At 32.9% G+C, this 18940-nt stretch overlaps 1 protein-coding gene across 1 annotated transcript in view; it reads left to right on the forward strand.

Annotated features, from left to right (window-relative positions):
- LOC132716157 (aminopeptidase NAALADL1-like) overlaps window positions 1-18940 on the forward strand; it is a 42329-nt gene that overhangs the window by 19363 nt on the left and 4026 nt on the right. The window contains exons 4-10 of the mRNA XM_060699361.1: window positions 4496-4613; window positions 11647-11790; window positions 12253-12345; window positions 13944-14152; window positions 15185-15316; window positions 17122-17301; window positions 18431-18626. Of these exons, the coding sequence (XP_060555344.1) occupies window positions 4496-4613; window positions 11647-11790; window positions 12253-12345; window positions 13944-14152; window positions 15185-15316; window positions 17122-17301; window positions 18431-18626 (1072 nt within the window). The remainder of the gene's footprint in view (window positions 1-4495; window positions 4614-11646; window positions 11791-12252; window positions 12346-13943; window positions 14153-15184; window positions 15317-17121; window positions 17302-18430; window positions 18627-18940) is intronic.

Raw genomic sequence — 18940 nt, forward strand, 5'->3', positions numbered from 1 at the left:
AAACACCAAGTCTTCGTGACTTTTGGGACATATACAAACTCTTATAGTTTTTCAATTGTCCTGTGAAACATTGAATGACATGGGTTATCAAAGACCCAGCTTTACAGGGCATTTTCACCATATCATCAGGGTGGAAATAAGGCCCTATTCCCAAAATCTTAGATTTCTCAAAAGGTCGAATATTTTTGTTAAACAATTTATGCTAGGGGCCTTTTCCCAAAATAGCTGTAGATTAATAAACTCCTGAAGAATATGCTGCCAATTTTGAGCAGTCACCATGATAATGTATGAGTGAAAATAAAAAAAATAAAATAAAATCAAGTATGATCCAGTATACCGGTAGGTGTCCTGTACTTGCTGCCAGGAATAGTTACAATGTATGTGACATAGATATAGAATCTGCAGAAGCTAAAATGTGTCAGAACTTCACAAATAAACAATATGTTGTGTGTACAAAATAAAATAAGGATATCAAGGCATGTTTAAACATTGTAAAGAAAAAAAATTGAATAAGATGAGTTTAGAACATATTTTGATTATGATAATATCATTTTTGAGTGACACTGTTATAATCTTGTCTAGTTGATTGACATACCTATAGAATATCAACAAAGATATACAACTTAACTCTTTACCGGAGAAGGTAAAAATAGTTAATTCCATTTGGCAAATTTACTCTTCATTGGAGAAGATAAAATAAGATGATTCGATTTGACAAATTTAACAGAAACTTTTACTAAAATGATTTTGAATGGGGCTTAAGATTTAGAAAAAAGATATTTTATTGAATTTCTGTACCGGTCTGTAACAGTTTGTTTTTGAAAAGTATCAAAAATAATCTTTAACAAGATTAAACTACACTAAGATTTTTTTAGATATTTGTAAGATTTCTGTTATACCAGGTAATAGATAATGTAAGTTATAATTTATGTTGAAGAATGGAGTGTTTAGAAATCATATATTTCAGAAACAGCTTTGGTATTGATTCATTCAACAGGAAGAAGTCATTAAGATTATCTAAGTTAAATATTGGTACTCCAGGTTTTATTGTACAATTAAACACTCCTGATGATTTATGACGGTTGTATCTAAATGTTGAATTTAATATCACATCAACAATATTCAGGTCATATATGGTAAAATTCGAACTTTATTGATGGCAGGAAATTACCTTTGTTTCCCATCTTTAAGATACATGCATCTGTAACTAGGAATAGCAGAATTCTTGAAAAAAATATATAGAATATTTTGTTGTGAATAAAAATGGACATTCATTTATTTGTTTGAGTTTTAGTCACAAATATTCCTACATTATAAAAGTCATAAGTATTGGGAACTTCTAGCTTTACTGGTAAAGGAATACTTAAGAAGCCCCTCTGTGTCATATTTCAGGCAAAGTGGGCACCTAAATAGAACCACACACGTTTTGTAAGCTGGCTGGATAGCTTCCTCACATGAAATAAGTCCCTGGTAGACTGGTGGGGATTCAAACCCACAGTGGTGAGGGGCAAATGTTGGAGATCAATTAACTTAACTACTCAGCCACATGGGGCGTCCGTGGCCAAGTGGCTTCAAACCACTTGTCCCTCACCGCTGTGGGTTCGAATCCCAACAGGGATCTTTCATGTGAGGAAGCTATCCAGCTAGCTAATATGGAACATCGGTGGTTCTACTCAGGTGCCTGTTCGTGCCTGAAATAATGCACGGAAGGGCACCTGAGGTCTTCCTCCACCAGTAAAGCTGGAACGTCGCAATATGACCTATACTGTGTCGATGTGACGTAAAACCAAAAAAAAACACAAAAAAACACTCCGCCACATCAATGTTATAAATAATAATATAAAGTGACATGTACCAAAATTAAGTTCTTTTGCACTTATATGCAGTCATAGATAGATTGACGCCAAGTGCATGAAAGCTAAAAAAATTATCTATTCATTGCATGATAATGATTTTCAATCCAGAAGAAATAAAATAAAAAAGAAAGCCATGATAAGATACACATAGTGTTTTTTCTCCCTGTTTTTCAGATATTATCTATATTGTGAGAGGTCATGAGTATCATAATTGTTATGCATCAAATGTCTAAAGTTGGTTTTTGTTGGGTTTTTTAGCTCACCTGTCACAAAGTGACAGGGTGAGCTTTTGTGATCGCTTTTCGTCCGGCGTCCGGCCGTCCATTGTCCGTCCGTAAACTTTTACTTTAAATGACATCTCCTCATAAACCACTAAGCCAATTTCATCCAAACTTCACAGGAATGTTCCTTTGGTGGTCACCTTTAAAAATTGTTCAAAGAATTTAATTCCATGCAGAACTCTGGTTGCCATGGCAACCGAAAGAAAAAACTTTAAATATCTTCTTTGAAAAAACCCAAATAGCTAGAGTTTAGATATTAAGCCTGAAACATCTTCTAGTAAGTGTCTACAAAGTTTGTTCAAATAAAAGCCCTGGGGTCAAAATTGGCCCCGCCCTGGGGGGTCATTGATTTTCCCTATATGCATATAGTAAAAACTTAAAAAATCTTCTTTTAAAGAACCAAAAGAGGTAGAGCTAAGATATTTAGCATGAAACATGTTCTAATGGGTGTCTACCAAGTTTGTTCAAATAAAAGCCCTGGGGTCAAAATTGGCCCTGCCCCGGGGGGTCATTGATTTTCCCTATATGCATATAGTAAAAACTTAAAAAATCTTCTTTTAAAGAACTCAAAGAGCTATGGCTAAGATATTTAGCATCAAACATGTTCTTATAGGTGTCTACCAAGTTTGTTCAAATAAAAGCCCTGGGGTCAAAATTGGCCCCGCCCCAGGGGGTCATTGATTTTCCCTATATGCATATAGTAAAAACTTAAAAAATCTTCTTTTAAAGAACCAAAAGAGCTAGAGCTAAGATATTTAGCATGAAACATGTTCTAATAAGTGTCTACCAAGTTTGTTCAAATAAAAGACCTGGGGTCAAAATTGGCCCGCCTAAGGGTTCTTGATTTTCCTTATATGTATATAAGTAAAAACTTAAAAAATCTTCTTTAAAGAACTCAAAGAGCTATGGCTAAGATATTTAGCATCAAACATGTTCTAATAGGTGTCTACCAAGTTTGTTCAAATAAAAGCCCTGGGGTCAAAATTGGCACCGCCCCGGGGGTCATTGATTTTTTTTATATGTGTATAGCAAAAACTTAAAAAATCTTCTTTGAAAAAAAACCAAATAGCTAGTGTTAAGATATTAAGCATGAAACACCTTTTAGTGAGTGTCTACAAAGTTTGTTCAAATAAAAGACCTGGGGTCAAAATTGGCCCCGCCCCGGGGGTCATTGATTTTCTTTATATGTGTATAGCAAAAACTTAAAATCTTCTTTGAAAAAACCCAAATAGCTAGAGTTTAGATATTAAGCATGAAACATCTTCTAGTAAGTGTCTACAAAGTTTGTTCAAATAAAAGCTGTGGGGTCAAAACTGGCCCAGCCCCAGGGGTGTCATTGTTTTTAACTATATATGTATAGTAAAAACTTAAAAAAAATCTTCTTTTAAAAAGCCCAATGAGCTAGAGCTTAGATGTTTAGCATGAAACATCTTCTTATGGGTGTCTACCAAGTTTGTGCAAATAAAAGCCCTTGGGTTAAATTGGCCCTGCAACGTTGGGGTGTGTGTGGGGGGGGGGGGTGATGGGGGCCTATATACAGGTGAGCGACCTCAGGGCCATCATGGCCCTCTTGTTTTTTTAATGACTTATTTTAGAAAAAAAACTGGTAGGAATAAAATTATATTGCCCAAGTATACTAAGTTCAATTGATCTTTAATTTTTGCTTTCCTGTTTGTAATATATGAGATTTTTGTGATTTCAACACGTCTCACAAGCCTGGGGGGTTTGTAGTAAAATACTGTAACAATTCATTTTGACAGATAAAAAATCTCCGATCCTTTGATATCTAGTGCATTGTACTTGTTACATACCTGAGGATTTTGTTTTTATATCTCCAATCTAAGTGTTTATTTCAGATTTTGATAAATAATTAAAAAAACAGTGACACATATATTTTCTTTAGTTAAAGGTACAGATCAGATATAGTTTAAAGGTAGTTTTCTGTGATAGTCATATGATTAGCTTGATATGAGATAGTTATTATGATTTACCCTTTAGCTGTTGAGTACAAAAAAGGGAGGTAATAAGGTAGTCAGTCCTTTCTGTAAGTAATCATCTCACTTTGCACCTTTCCAATAAACATGTGTCTGATTGTCCTGAGGATATGCATACAATAGGTTTTATGTTGTTAAATTAACTAACTTGCCCCTTGTGAACTTTAGCTATATTTAAGTTTCGAACAGTCCATTAGTAGGTAGTGAGATTTGAGTTCTGGTGAGACTGCAGGCATGTGCACTAAAATGGTGTCATAGTTTGTTACTATTGGAGCTCCTGCTGGAAGGGTTACAATTTTATGCTTGACAAATGACCAGACATAGTATATAATGGGTAATATTAGACATGTTTTTTCTGTTTCAGGTGAAGTTGGCAGAGAGGCATGGCTGTGCTGGGGTGTTACTGTTCTGTTACCATGCAGATGCATGTAACTATAGCAACAGTGGCAGACATTTTGTGACAAATGTTAGAGATTTTACAGGTAAATTTGTTAGCATTTATAGGATAAAGGTCATGTTTTGGGGAAGTTTGAATTTTCGGGCTTAAAAAGGGCATATGTTGTTTTTACGAAGGTTTTTAAGAGTTTTTCTCCTTTTAAAAATAGTAAACCACAAGAAAACCTTATGGAAACCCAATTTAAAAATAATGCCCAATTTGATATTAGTAGAAACCCTGTCCTCCGATTTTCTATTCCCCTTTGACCATAATTTTCATTAATTTTTATAAATTTATAAAACTTACTAGACCATCTCCCAAAAAGACCCCCTTTTCTTTTTTAATTTTAAGGCTTGTTAAAAAAAAAACCCCAAAAAAATTTTCCCCTTTTTTAATGTGGTAATTAGTAACATGGTTAAATTTGGTAGTCACCCCCTTTTTTTGAAAAAGGATTTGAACCCTTTGTATCTAACCTTTTTTTGTTACCTGCCACCTGACGTACAAAGATTTTATGACCATTATAAATTACTTTAGTAGGGATAATAAATTTTGTGAACTGCAATGAAAAAAGTATAATTACATCGCAATAAAATTGTCTCTGATTATACAGATCGTGGATGTTTGAAAAGAGAAATATGATAAACTAAAGATAGGACATAGAGAGTGTAATTTCAGCTCTATACATTAATAAATGAAATTAGATGTACTCAAAAGCTGATGAATAAATGCAGTTGTGAAATGATTTAGTGTGTCACATAATTGAAAAGAGAAATTTTAGAAAGTATTTTATGTAATTTATTGTAAATATGCTTGTGAACTCGAGCTGGGAAGAAGAAAACATGCATAAATTAACTTAATTTTTTATTTTCAACTTCTAATCTTTTCATATTAAATTCATTTCCTAGTTGGTCTTTATTTACAATACAGTGTATTAATTTCATGAATAAAAAGGGACGTCCATGGCCGAGTGGTTAAGGCCGTTGACTTCAAACCACTTGCTTCTCACCATATTCAGACTCTTTCATGTGAGAAAGCTATCCAGCCAGCTTATGGAACGTCTATTGTTAATCTCCACCAGTAAAGCTGGAAAATTGACATAGGACCTATACTGTGTTGATGCGACATAAAAAAAAACCAACCCCCCAAAAAATATGATTCTTCTATCTTAAAAAATTTATTAAAATATTTGAGTTACACATGTAATTGTTTTAGGCTCAACTATGTTCTACTTGCCTTAGTGTCAGCTGAAGTATTAATATGTGGGTGCAAGTATTCAAAAATGGTGTTACAATGATAAGACCTAGCAATATTATTAATTTATTTAACTTCAATATGTCTAGCCTGTATATTATTAGAATTAAGGCCCTTTGAAATAAGAGTGAACATTTAAAGGCTGGTTAAAGATTTGCAAGTTTTGTATTCTGTTCAGTGTTGCATCCACTAACATGTATTGTAGGTCACTGGTCATGACCCACAACTCTGGCATGCATTTTTCATTGAATTGTTCCCCTTTGCTTAAAAAGAAAAATGCATTCATGGGGTTTAAAATAATCTAGCATGCTGTCATAGGACAGGACTTGTTTATAGTTTCAGTTAACCTTTAAACCACAACAACACATCTATTTATTTGAGTTGAACATTTTTTAATAGCACTGGCTATCTGTGATATAGCATGTTTATGGAATTAACACTTCTATACAAGTGGGTTAACCAGGACACATTAAGACAAGCTATGTACACTTCTTTTATTGTGTCTTGTTTGCATAAAATTGTAATAAAAACTTTTATTAACTATATAAAATGGAAATGATTAATTTATGAGGTGATATTTTCAAGCTTGAGAAAATTGACTGTCAGAAAATAGACATAATGTCACTCACTTGAAATTTTCCCAACGTTCAAATTAATACAAATTTTAAACTATTTATAGCTTTCTCAACTTAAGTAAGAAAATAATGTGGACCTATGTACATAATTGAGCCGTGTCATGACAAAACCAACATAATGGGTTTGCAACCAGCATGGATCCAGACCAGCCTGCGCATCCGCGCAGTCTGATCAGGATCCATGCTGTTCGCTATCAGTTACTCTACTTGTTATAGGGTTTGTAAACAAACAGCATGTATCCTGATCAGACTGTGCGGATGCGCAGGCTGGTCTGGATCCATGCTGGTCGCAAACGCATTACGTTGGTTTTGTCATATTAAATTCCTTAGTGGCATCAGCGTTTTCAAAAATCTTTTTTTATTTGCAAATTTATTTCTGCCCTCTTACACTCATTGTCCTACTCTTGTGAAAGTATTTATAGTTTACATGGAATTTAATTTAAGTATGAAAATGTAGGAAGCTATAAACTTAAATACACACTCTCAGATCTGTTACTGGAACCTGTCAGTACTAGGCAATGAGTGTAAAATTTTCCTGATCAGGGAAACAACAGCTTTCCCCTGACAGGGTTTGAACCAATGCAGCCAGCAATCATAGAATATTACTAGTATGACATGTAAACCACTTGGCCGTGCAGCCAAGATGTTTGGATATTAAATTTTATCTCTCAAAAACTTCTCAAGCATTTTGATTTCAACATTGCACAATATGTTAACTTTAATTGTATTAATGAGAATCTGTTGCAAAACAAAGTTCTTTCTAAACTTTGTGACTGTATTACAGACAGCTCTACTTCCCAGATACCTTTTATAATCAGATTTTGATTTGCTTTGAATTTTGAACATTTCAGTAGTAGTTTAAAGTGTTTTGAATGTTAAAAATGCGAAAATTTAACTCCCAAAAGTATAGTAGGGCAAGTATTGTGCTGGCAGGCCCAGTGGTTCTATTTTGATGGCACCCTGGCACCTCTTAAATACATGTATGTTACAAAGTAAGTGTTAAGATCTTTAAATATATTTATACAGTTTAGCTGTGCTTAAATTGTCCTAAACTTTCACATAAAAATCAATTTTTGACTAAATTCTTTCACAATGAAGACATTATAATTCTATAATTTATTATTATGTTTTTAAAATATATCCTGTTAAAATCTTAATTGGCCATTATAGAGAAATATAAAATGTGTGAAATGAGCTTTGATATGTAAAATGATATTTGCTTGTTGTCCTGAAAAGACATTTTTTATATCAGATAAAACATAATACAGCAGATCACATGCAGAAAATACTTTCCATTGTGTAAGTGGTGCATACACTTTAGAGAACGAAAATGATTTAGGGGGAAGCTTTTATATAAAATATATTCATGCATGCATGTTTGGAGATTAGCAAATGCATTATTCTGTTTGTTCAATGGTTTTATGGCTTGTTGACTCGGTTATAGGTTTTTATCACTCTGCCTTGGGTTATAACTATTAAAGAGGATCAAATGAATTTTCATTTTGGGGGACCGTCTCAAAATTATTGATATTTAAAGGGTTTGGATTTTCAGATAAATTGTTACATTTGATGTAAAAGAATGTTGTAAGGGTGAAAATACTTTGAAAAACCTTGGAAATATCCTCAGCACCAGTGTAATGAAATGAAAAAAGATAGACACAATGGTTTTATCATTCAGCTAAAATATGTGGCTAAAATACCCTCAATTTATAATACAAAAACTTTGTTTTATATTAAATGTACCTTGATGGGATAAACATTCCATTAAACTCTTTTCTTATGTAAGAAATAAAATTATAAGGATTTTAATGTATTCTGATACAGTAAAAAATAGGATTGTAAAAAAAGTACAATAGTTGATTTTTTTTCTTCCATTTTAGTAGAACTATTATATTCTGTAATTCAAGTACTACATAGAGTCTGGTACAATAGAAATAAAGAAAACAAGCTGTGTTCAAAAATGTAAGAAAATCTCTGATTTCTATCTTCTATTGTTATCTTTGTTAAAGTAAACATACGCAAAAATGCATTGTAATGGTTGTCTAGAGAAATAAGAAACCCCGTCAAAATTGCAACGGTCCTTTGAAGTATTTTTTTTCCTACTCCTAAATATAAATCTTGGTATTATAAAGTGACATTTAATCATATTTTGCTTAACATAAGCCTGTTTGACCTCATGACCTGACAACTCAAAAATGTTATCAGGAGCTGTAATCTTAATTGAGTAATCCACTGCCATTAAATCACAGATAATACTTTAAGATCAAGGGAATAGTAGAACAAATCGCAGGCAATTATATTACACAAAGTATCAGAAATTTAAACAATTGTTGATAAATTAAGGGCATGACTCTTTAAGCCTAATACCTGAAAATATCTCTATTTTAAGTGTTTGTTTTCCTTAAAGGTACTGTCAAAGTTGATCATTTTTAGCTCGACTATTCGATAACAATAAGTAGAGCTATTGCAGTCACCCGAGCGTCGGCGTCCGCGTCGGCGTCCGCGTAACCACTTATGTTAAAGTTTTTGTAATAGTTCAAATATTTTCAAAGTCCATTGACATATGGCTTTGAAACTTTGCACACTTGTTCACCATCATGACCCAAACCTGTAGACAGGAGGAGGTAACTCTATCAAGCATTTTGACAGAATTATGCCCCTTTTTCGACTTAGAATTTACGTTAAAGTTTTTGTAATAGTTCAAATATTTTCAAAGTCCATAGACATATGGCTTTGAAACTTTGCACACTTGTTCACCATCATGACCCCAACCTGTAGACAGGAGGAGGTAACTCTATCAAGCATTTTGACAGAATTATGCCCCTTTTTCGACTTAGAATTTACGTTAAAGTTTTTGTAATAGTTCAAATATTTTCAAAGTCCATTGACATATGGCTTTGAAATTTGCACACTTGTTCACCATCATGACCCCAACCTGTAGACAGGAGGAGGTAACTCTATCAAGCATTTTGACAGAATTATGCCCCTTATTCGACTTAGAATTTACGTTAAAGTTTTTGTAATAGTTCAAATATTTTCAAAGTCCATTGACATATGGCTTTGAAACTTTGCACACTTGTTCACCATCATGACCCCAATCTGTAAACAGTAGGAGGTAACTCTATCAAGCATTTTGACAGAATTAAGCCCCTTTTTCGACTTAGAATTTACGTTAAAGTTTTTGTAATAGTTCAAATATTTTCAAAGTCCATTGACATATGGCTTTGAAACTTTGCACACTTGTTCACCATCATGACCCCAACCTGTAAACAGGAGGAGGTAACTGTATCAAGCATTTTTTTTACTATCAAGCACTAAGAATAGTCGAGCGTTGCTGTCCTACCGACAGCTCTTGTTGAGAGATGTTTTGCTCTCTTCTACACTCTGTTTATATATTTGAGCCGCGTTACGACAAAACCAACATAGTGCGTTTGCGACCAGCATGGATCCTGACAAGCCTGCGCATCCGGGCAGTCTGATCAGGATCCATGCTATTCGCTGTCAGTTTCTCACCTTGTAAAAGGGTTGGTAAGCGAACAGCATGGATCCTGATCAGACTGCGCAGATGCACATGCTGGTCTGGATCCAGCTTGTCGCAATCGCACTATGTTGGTTTTGTCATGACACGCTCATTTATTTAAACTGAAGCATTCTTGACTAGTGGTAGAGAGGTCAGGGAGTGCAGCATAATGTATAAGGTTGCTATAGTTTGATCCTCTATCAGCTGATGCCAAAGGAAGCTCCTGATCAGGAGGCACAGATGTCACATCGGATGGTTCCCTTACCGCCAGCAAGCTAAAGTTAATAATTTGAAGTATTTTAGCTAGTAGTAGAGCTCCCTTTTCGTTCATTCCAAAATAATTGTGGTCTCTTTTAAATCACAATGAAAAAGATCAGGATTATTCTGTGTCAATACAACAGTACTAATGTAGATGATTTATCATAGATATTGACAGAATAAAATGGTGGAAAACATTCATTTTATATAGCTTTAACTATGTCATTACCTAAAAGTTTTCAATATCCTAAGTTTACCTGTGGTGCTACAATGAAAAATCCTGCTCAGTACAGAAATTGATATTATACCCCACCCACTTGCTCTTTACTTTTCTTAAAATCTTAGTACTATTTTCTCAAGTTTAATTTTCTTGAAAAAGTTTGGCTGATCTGAAAACAAATTGTCTGCCTATCATAGGTGTTCTAACATGTAATCAGGCCAGGTTAGTTACATAAACTTAGGGGAGAAAGATGAAGTGAATTTAGTTATGAATTAAATGGATAGTTACTTTAACTGTCTGGCAGTCTGTGTCCAGCATTAATAGAGATAACATTACTATAGTAACCTGGTAATATTACATTGTAGCCTTTGTAAAGTCTAGTCATTTGATCCTGACCAAACATTGTTGTTAGTGTTTTATTATGCTGTTTATAATGATATCAGAAACTTTAATCCTCACTAACATTTGATTTTTATTTTGTAAAAGTTACCATGGTTTTAAAGTTGTATAATAGAAACATTATAATTGTAAGCCTTTCTTTGTGTCATAAAGACATGTTGCAGTGACATCTGTTTGATGGTTTTGATAAAAGATAACAAGTAATCCCCCTGCCTTATTTAACACTTGACCAGTTGAATTTTGAATTCCATGTCAAGGAAGTATCAAATGTTTTGTCTTATTACTATTATTACTAGGTGATCTTTAAGAGCATAATTATTATGCCTCAAAAACAAATAAATTTTACCTTCTGTAGAAAGGGCAAACATGAATCTTAAAATGTTTAAATAATGGTTTTAGAGAATGTTTAACTTGTATTCACTATAACTGTACTTAGTTATTGCCAAAATGCAACAAATGAAAAAGGATGGTTCAGGTAATTGGCCTCTGAGTTTTTTTGGATACTATTAATTACACCAAAATAAGAATAAAAACTTTTTATAAATTAAAGTAAGAGCATTTTTGAGGCATAATGAGCAACAATTAAGTCTGACACAGGATGACTGAAACATTCGAAAAATTTATTCCCTCTGAGTCCTTATTTTATGACCAGTCTACTGATTTTCAAATTTGACAGAATTGAACCTGTTCCTAAAAGAAGTTTATTTCTATTGTGGGTAAGTGATCTCTTTGAACGTGTTTAATTAAAGTTCCATTTTGTACTAATCATAATTATCAAATATTCTTTCTCTTTCAGATTTGAACAATGATGGTTTACCCACAATTCCAGTACAGACTGTGTCCAACAATATAGCTATGAATCTTATCGAAAGTATTCCTGATTTCAGTCTGCCATCACCTTGGCAACAGCATAAAGAACAAAATAATAGCAAAGTTTATGGTTAAATATTTTAGCAATTATGTTATTTCAAAGCATATTTTAAAATTATGTTTTACATAAGGAAAATTCTCAGTTCTTTACCTGTATTTAGACTTGATTTATATTACTTTATACTTCCTCCCATTGGATATGTAACATAATACATTTTTTTTTTCAAGATATGAAAATATGGCAGAGTTAATTTTCTAGAATTTGTAATACATGTACTTGGTGCTCCAAGTAGACAGTCCAAATTGAAAGTCAGCAAATATTGTTCTGTGAATTTTTTTTAAAGTTTTGTGATGTAAGCCTTTCTACTGATAATATTTAAATAATCAACAGCAAATACAAAAATAAGCCTAACGTTAAAAGAAGGAAAATTGTTTTCCATTTAAGATATAAAATATTCATATAATTATTTTTCATGTCAGTATAAAAATGAATAAACTGTTCAATCATTCTATTTCTACATTAATTTTGTAGATTCAGTTAGTGTATACCTGCAAGTAAACAACAAGAAAAGTACAAGGACAATCAATAATGTGATTGCTACAATATATGGAAGCAACGAGCCAGGTAACGTTTCTATAACACAACAATTTTATTTTGTCCCTATTCTTCAACAGACAGCAGTTTTCTGCCTTTTCCAACAACCTGACCAACTTATTTGAGTCATGTAAGGTTAAGTACAATTTGTGAGACAATAGGAGCTTTTCACATGGTAATCATTACCTCCCCTGGCTGCCATTTTGAGAGTCATTTCCAATATATCATATGCTTAAAGTGACATTATGCCCATCCAAGTGTAAATGGTTTTTGCAGAGGGGAAAGTCAAATTAACATTAAATTTTGCCATTATTGTGTTAAATTTTAAATCTTACCATGTTAAGTTAATCAATAATACACAAGACTCACTGAAATTTCAAAAAATATTGTTCGGAATGTATCGGTAATGTTCAATTTTTAAAAAGAGTGGGGCAGTCTTTTTGAAATTTAGGTAGTTTTTATATTTTATCCGAAACAATTTTCATTACTAATAACTTGTCAATCACCATTTTAAAAGTCTTTTGAAATATATTACTAATTCAGCGCAACTTGACAGAAACAAAATGAGCATGATGTCACTTTAAAATAAAATCTCTCCTAATTCTATCATCTTCATGAAAACTGAGACAAATTTTAAACATATTGGTGCTATGATAATATATACCCTCATATATAACAAATAATTTGAAAATTTACCTCAATCAGCAATTTATTTTGATTTTTTCATATTTTGTCAATTATATTACCCAAAATGACTGCCACTTTTGGCAAGGGAGGTAAACATTGTAAAAATAAGAAACTATTTGTGCATGTAGTATTCCAGTTGTGTTTGCATGGGAATTAAAAAAAAAACAATGCTTCAAAGATTTTGTACTTACACTGTACAAACTTTCTTGCACTTTAATTAATCTCAGGAATCCAAACTTTTGAGGAAAAATGACATTAAACATTTCTTATTCCTACAAATCCTGTATGTATAAAACGTGCTACAATTAAGAATCCATTTTACCATATCTCATTGTGTAGTCATATTCTTGTTCATACTGCTTTGTATTGAAAGGCATCATCAATAAACTGAACTAGCTGTTAGATTGAGGTAAAACAAGAAAATGTAAAAATACATGTATATTATGCCAATAGCAAATTACATGTACATATAAATACATAAAGCCAAAAAGAAGTCTATATTCACATACATAAAGCCAAAAAAAGTCTATATTCACCTGCCAATAGCAGGTGTCTTTTTTTCTAGAAATTTAAAATGTCAGATGTCTGGATCATTGAACAGGAATAAAAAATACCAATAGCAAGTGTCTTTATTTATGTACAGAAAATATATAATGCCAATAGCAGGTGCCTTTATAGTTTATTTATATACATGTACAGAAAATATGAAATGAAAATAACAAATGACTTTATAGAGAAAATAAATAATGCAATACAAATAACAAGTGTCGGGATCTAAATACACCAATTTATTGTCACACATAATATAAGTTATACTGACCCGGTAATTGATGTGTACACTCTTGTGTATCACTATCCAGTTTATTTGTTTATTTTCAAGTGCATTTGCTCTGATTTGTAAATTTGTGACAACTTACAATGTTGTTTTCTTTTAACACCAGATCGTCAGATATTACTTGGTAGCAGACGACATACAGAACAATCTGCTGAAAGTGACCTTGACCCTGCAAGCAGTACTGGTTCCTTGCTTGAGCTAGCTAGAAGTATGGCATATATCAGACAGTGGGAACTATGGAAACCAAGAAGAACACTTAAGTTTGTGTCATTTGGAGGTCATTCCAGAGATGTGGGAATGTATAACTATATTAAGGTACTGTTTATAGTTACAAAACTTACTATATCTAAACATGTTTAATTAAACTGAACTAAGATGAAAAGTTCATTATGCTCCCCCTAAAAATGTGGGAGTGTACTGTGATGATGTTTTATATGCATATATGTATGTCACTTTTCCCTGTTTTGATTAAAAAATAACTTGAGGATGAATAAGTTGAGGTTTATGTTACTTGGTAGGGACATTACCAATAGCCGGTGAAGAACCACTATTGAATTTTATGTCAGAAGGTCAAAGGTTAAGGTGACTTTATTGTTTGACCTATAACTAGGGAAGGCTTTGGCCTGCAGATTTGGGTGCAGAGGTTGGTCCATCATGAAGATGGGTTGGCTCAAAAGTCAAGGTTTCCTTGTCCTTGACCATTCAAAGCTTGTCTGAGAATTAAGATTGAGAATGGTTTGACCTACAGTTTTGACTGTGCTTACTACTTGCTCTTTGTCTTTAGACTGATTTAGTATAGCAATATTTGAAATAGGTAAAACCTACTTTGTAACAATGGCCCATTTGTTACAATGTCCCTCTCCTATTATTTATACATTACTCTTAGATAACTTTCAATTAATGTTCGTTGTTTCAAGTGAAAAATATTTATTTTCCTGAACTTTCGTAGCACTAAATATTGATGGCTTCTGTTGTTAAGTAGTCAAGGTTGTAGACCTCGAATCAACTGCCCCCTACTGCTGCAGGTTTGAATCTCTGTAGGGATGAAAACAACTGATAAAAATGAGTCACCAAAAACTAGGCTAGCTAGCTTATGTACATTTGAGATTTCCCATGCATGAAAATATACCACAGTCAGTACTGGGGTAAATTAAAACCAAACAAAATTTGATGGTTAGCCTTCTGGATCTAGACACAAAGTCTTAACTAACAATTTCAGCAAAGTAACTATTACACTGCTCTATAATGTATTTTTCAACTATGTTTTCAACAAAAAATTGTTTGAAAACAACATAAATGCTATACATACAAATGTAAATATTAATTTTCAACAATTTGTATTTTCAGCACAACAGACATATCCTTACTCAAGAAGCTGTGACCTACATTGACCTTGATGCAGTATCTAAAGGGTCAAAGGTCATGGAGTTTAGGTCAAGTCCTTCTGTAGCGAATCTTTTATTGAGGACCTCAGATATGGTATTTATGACTTATCAGAATCAGTTTTACAGTAAATATGTTTAGGCTATAAACTTGTTCATGTTTTGTCCAAAAAGAATGTACACAATTGCAGAAGTTTTAGGAGATAATTGCTGAAGTTTAGGAGATAATCTGTCCATTGCTCTCAAGATATTATTCCTTTCCAGAATTTTGATTATAATTTCATGTAGATGTATACGTATTAATTAAGGATGGGAAAATAGAACAAAAATATTGGAATATGAAAGTTGTATTGAAATATTCATGTTAAAAAGGAACTTTGTATCGGAATTCTTTTTTTTTTTTTGAATTTGAAAAATTATATTTTAACAATTCATCATATGCAGGGTATTTTTTCAAACCTGATGTACACATGCAAAACTTACATACATGAGACAGATTACTTTTTGGATTTAGCTCAATACAGGATTGGAGCAGTACCTCTGGACGCTTGCAGAAATCATGATCACAAAATAGACAAATATCGTTTTTTTCGCCGATTTTTATATTTTTCCTTCATTATCGTACTTAATTCGGTGTGAAAAGATGAATTAGACCTGTTTAAGTTCATTCCGTTGGGTAAAAAGGCGAGATTTTAGCATTTTATCATTCAAGCCCCTTGTCCAGTATATACCGGAATACGGTATTTAGTGTGGTGCTCCAATCCTTTTTTAGCTCGACTTTTCTATGAAAAGGGGAGCTATCCTACTCGCCCCGGCGTCGGCGTTACACCTTGGTTAAGTTTTTCGTATCACCCCACTTTATTTCAGAAGTATTACAAGTATGGCTTTGAAACTTACCATACTTGTTCACCATCATAACCTCCATCTACAGACAAGAGTACATAACTCTGTCAAGGTTTTTGACAGAATTATGGCCCTTTTTTGACTTAGAAAGTGTATTGAGCTTGGTTAAGTTTTTTGTACCACCTCACTTTATTTCAAAACCATTGGAGGTATTGCTTTGAAACTGACCATACTTGTTTACCATCACGACCTTCATCAACAGACAAGAGGACATAACTCTGTCAAGGTTTTTGACAGAATTATGCCCCTTTTTGACTTAGAAAATACATTGAATATGGGTAAAATCCACTTATTGCCTTAACCCTTTGAGATATTGCTTTGAAACTTTTAATGCTATTTCACATCATTACCCCCATCTGTACGCAAGAGAAGGTAACTCTGTCAAGGATTTGTTTTAAAAATTAAGGCCTTTTATCGACTTAGAATCTTGGTTAAGTTTTTAGTACCAGTCCACTTTTTGACTGAACTGTTTGAGATATTAATTTGAAAGTTGGAATACTTGTTTACAATCATGATTCCCAAACATGTCCAGGAGAAGGTAATTCTGTCAAAGATTTTATTTGAATTATGGCCCTTAACTGTCAATGTTTTGTATTATAGGCAAGCACTAAAAAACTTAAAAAAACTAAAAAAATTCATTCCTATCCACTTGTTCACTTTACCATAAATTATGTCATAATAAAATAATTCTTCACTAAATATCTTAATGCTCATGGCCATTGTTCACTTTAAAAATACAGAGATTCTTGTATTGCCTTTTACTGCAAAAACTTTTTTTATTGGCAAGCAATAAAAAAGTCGAGCGCGCTGTCTTACGGACAGCTCTTGTTTAGTCACAGCCTTACTTTTTTATGACATAGACATGGAGGATGTTTTTCATGTCCAATAATCAAACCTGACAAATCTGAGGTCAGTTTACTTGTCACTGCTGAGCTGATGTATGAAATTCACTCTCCATTTATCTTTTCATGGTACTAAATATATGTATTTTATTTTTAGATTCCAGATCCTTTGAATCCTGAATTTTCATTGGTCGAAAGATGGCCCAAACTGTCACATGACTGGTATTTATCTAATGAAAGTGCAATAAATATGTACAGTTCGGGAGAGTTTCCATTATTCCACCAACTTGGAATTCCATCAGTCTCTTCACATGTATTGCAATCCATGGATGCAGAGGTCAGTTTTCCATACTGTATTCCTAGAAAAGATTTCGCGCATTTTATGTTAGCGCTTTTCGCGGTAGGCATGATTCCGCGAATCTTTATAGCCGCGAATATGTCACTTATAACAAATCCGCGAACATTTCTAGCTTCAACTAAATATAACATAAAAAGTGCAGAATATTTATTATAATCTACTGATACAAAAAAAAACAAACATAAAAACACAGGGGCTATAGAAATGTGTAAAGAATTATTTATGTATGTTATTGATACTAGTTTGCACGCTGAAAAAGAAAATATCAATTATTAGTAATTATCATGCTTATTGACGGTTAGTCACGGCGTTGACAAACGCATTTACAGTTTGTGAACATTGAATGACTTGGATTTTATTTGCTTGGAGTAGGTGTAATCCTTTGTTAAAAGTACAATAGCGATCAAGTGCTACATTGATAAACAACTGTTATGTTGTTATAATGAAAGCGATGCACAGCCCGATAATGTGTAAAAATTACGTATCGACATTTTGAAGAAAAAGTCAGCTATGATTCAAATGAGAATAAAAGCTAACGGGTCTGACTAAATCTTACTTAATCACATAATGAAAAAGGTAAGGAAACATGAAAGTAGTCAATAGATGAAAATGTATCGAGTAACGTTGCGCTTTAGGCGCGACTTGTCAAAAAAATAAAATAATTAAAAGCACCCAACAGGCAAGGTCATGCATCAAAAACGTAGCCTCCAAAAACTGTAATTTAGGCCGTAGCGACTTAACATTCGCGGAATTCGCGGTTACTACATATCCGCGAAAGTTTGTCTCCGCGAAAATGCCGACGTTGTGAAAAACGCGAAATATTGTATCCGCGAACATTTCTAGGAATACAGTAATAAAATCTTCAAGCTATACTTTTTTAAGCCATGTATTACAGTAATATTATTGAGTAAATGGGTATGTTCTTTCTTTCAATATTTCAATGTTTTTGGGGTTTTTTTCTGTTAAATATTAACTTTAATGTGTTGTAATTAAATGTTTATTAACTTTAATGTGTTGTAATGAAACAACCTTAGTTTCAAGACAAAAATGAATATGTTGTAAGCTTATTTCTCTGTGTAATACACAATGTTATATTTCTCTTTTTCAGTTGCAAAGGGAAAATACCATGTATAACAGCTATCAACTAGCATCAGCAAGAGTTGTTTCCTTAACCACAGTAAAACTGTTGGATGATTTGATTATTCCAATCAACACAAGTTTCATATTACAGTTTATTAATAGCTCTATAAACCATTCAGTTGATGTATTACAACAACATATTTTGGGTTATAATTTAAACACAGGTAAATACTCCATGATTTATCATTTTAATTCTGAATTTTTTCTATATTTTTAGAATATTTCACATTTTATTCATGTGTGGAAAGCAAAAATTTAAGCAAATTACCTTTGTCAGCCTTTCATCACTGAATTCCTTATGGTCTTTCCATTCTTGAGTCTTGTGGTCAGTTGATTTAATGTGTTTTAGGTAGTAAAGTCTAAAATAATGACTTGATGATGATATGAATTCCTTTCTGACTTAAACGCCAGTCACACTAGAGCTTACAATTACTTGTGACCACTGGCAACTTGTAAAACTGATGATCATCAGCGATTG

Source organism: Ruditapes philippinarum, unplaced genomic scaffold, assembly GCF_026571515.1.
Source record: "Ruditapes philippinarum isolate M1 unplaced genomic scaffold, ASM2657151v2 ctg1714_1_1_1_1, whole genome shotgun sequence".
Lineage (NCBI taxonomy): Eukaryota > Metazoa > Mollusca > Bivalvia > Venerida > Veneridae > Ruditapes > Ruditapes philippinarum.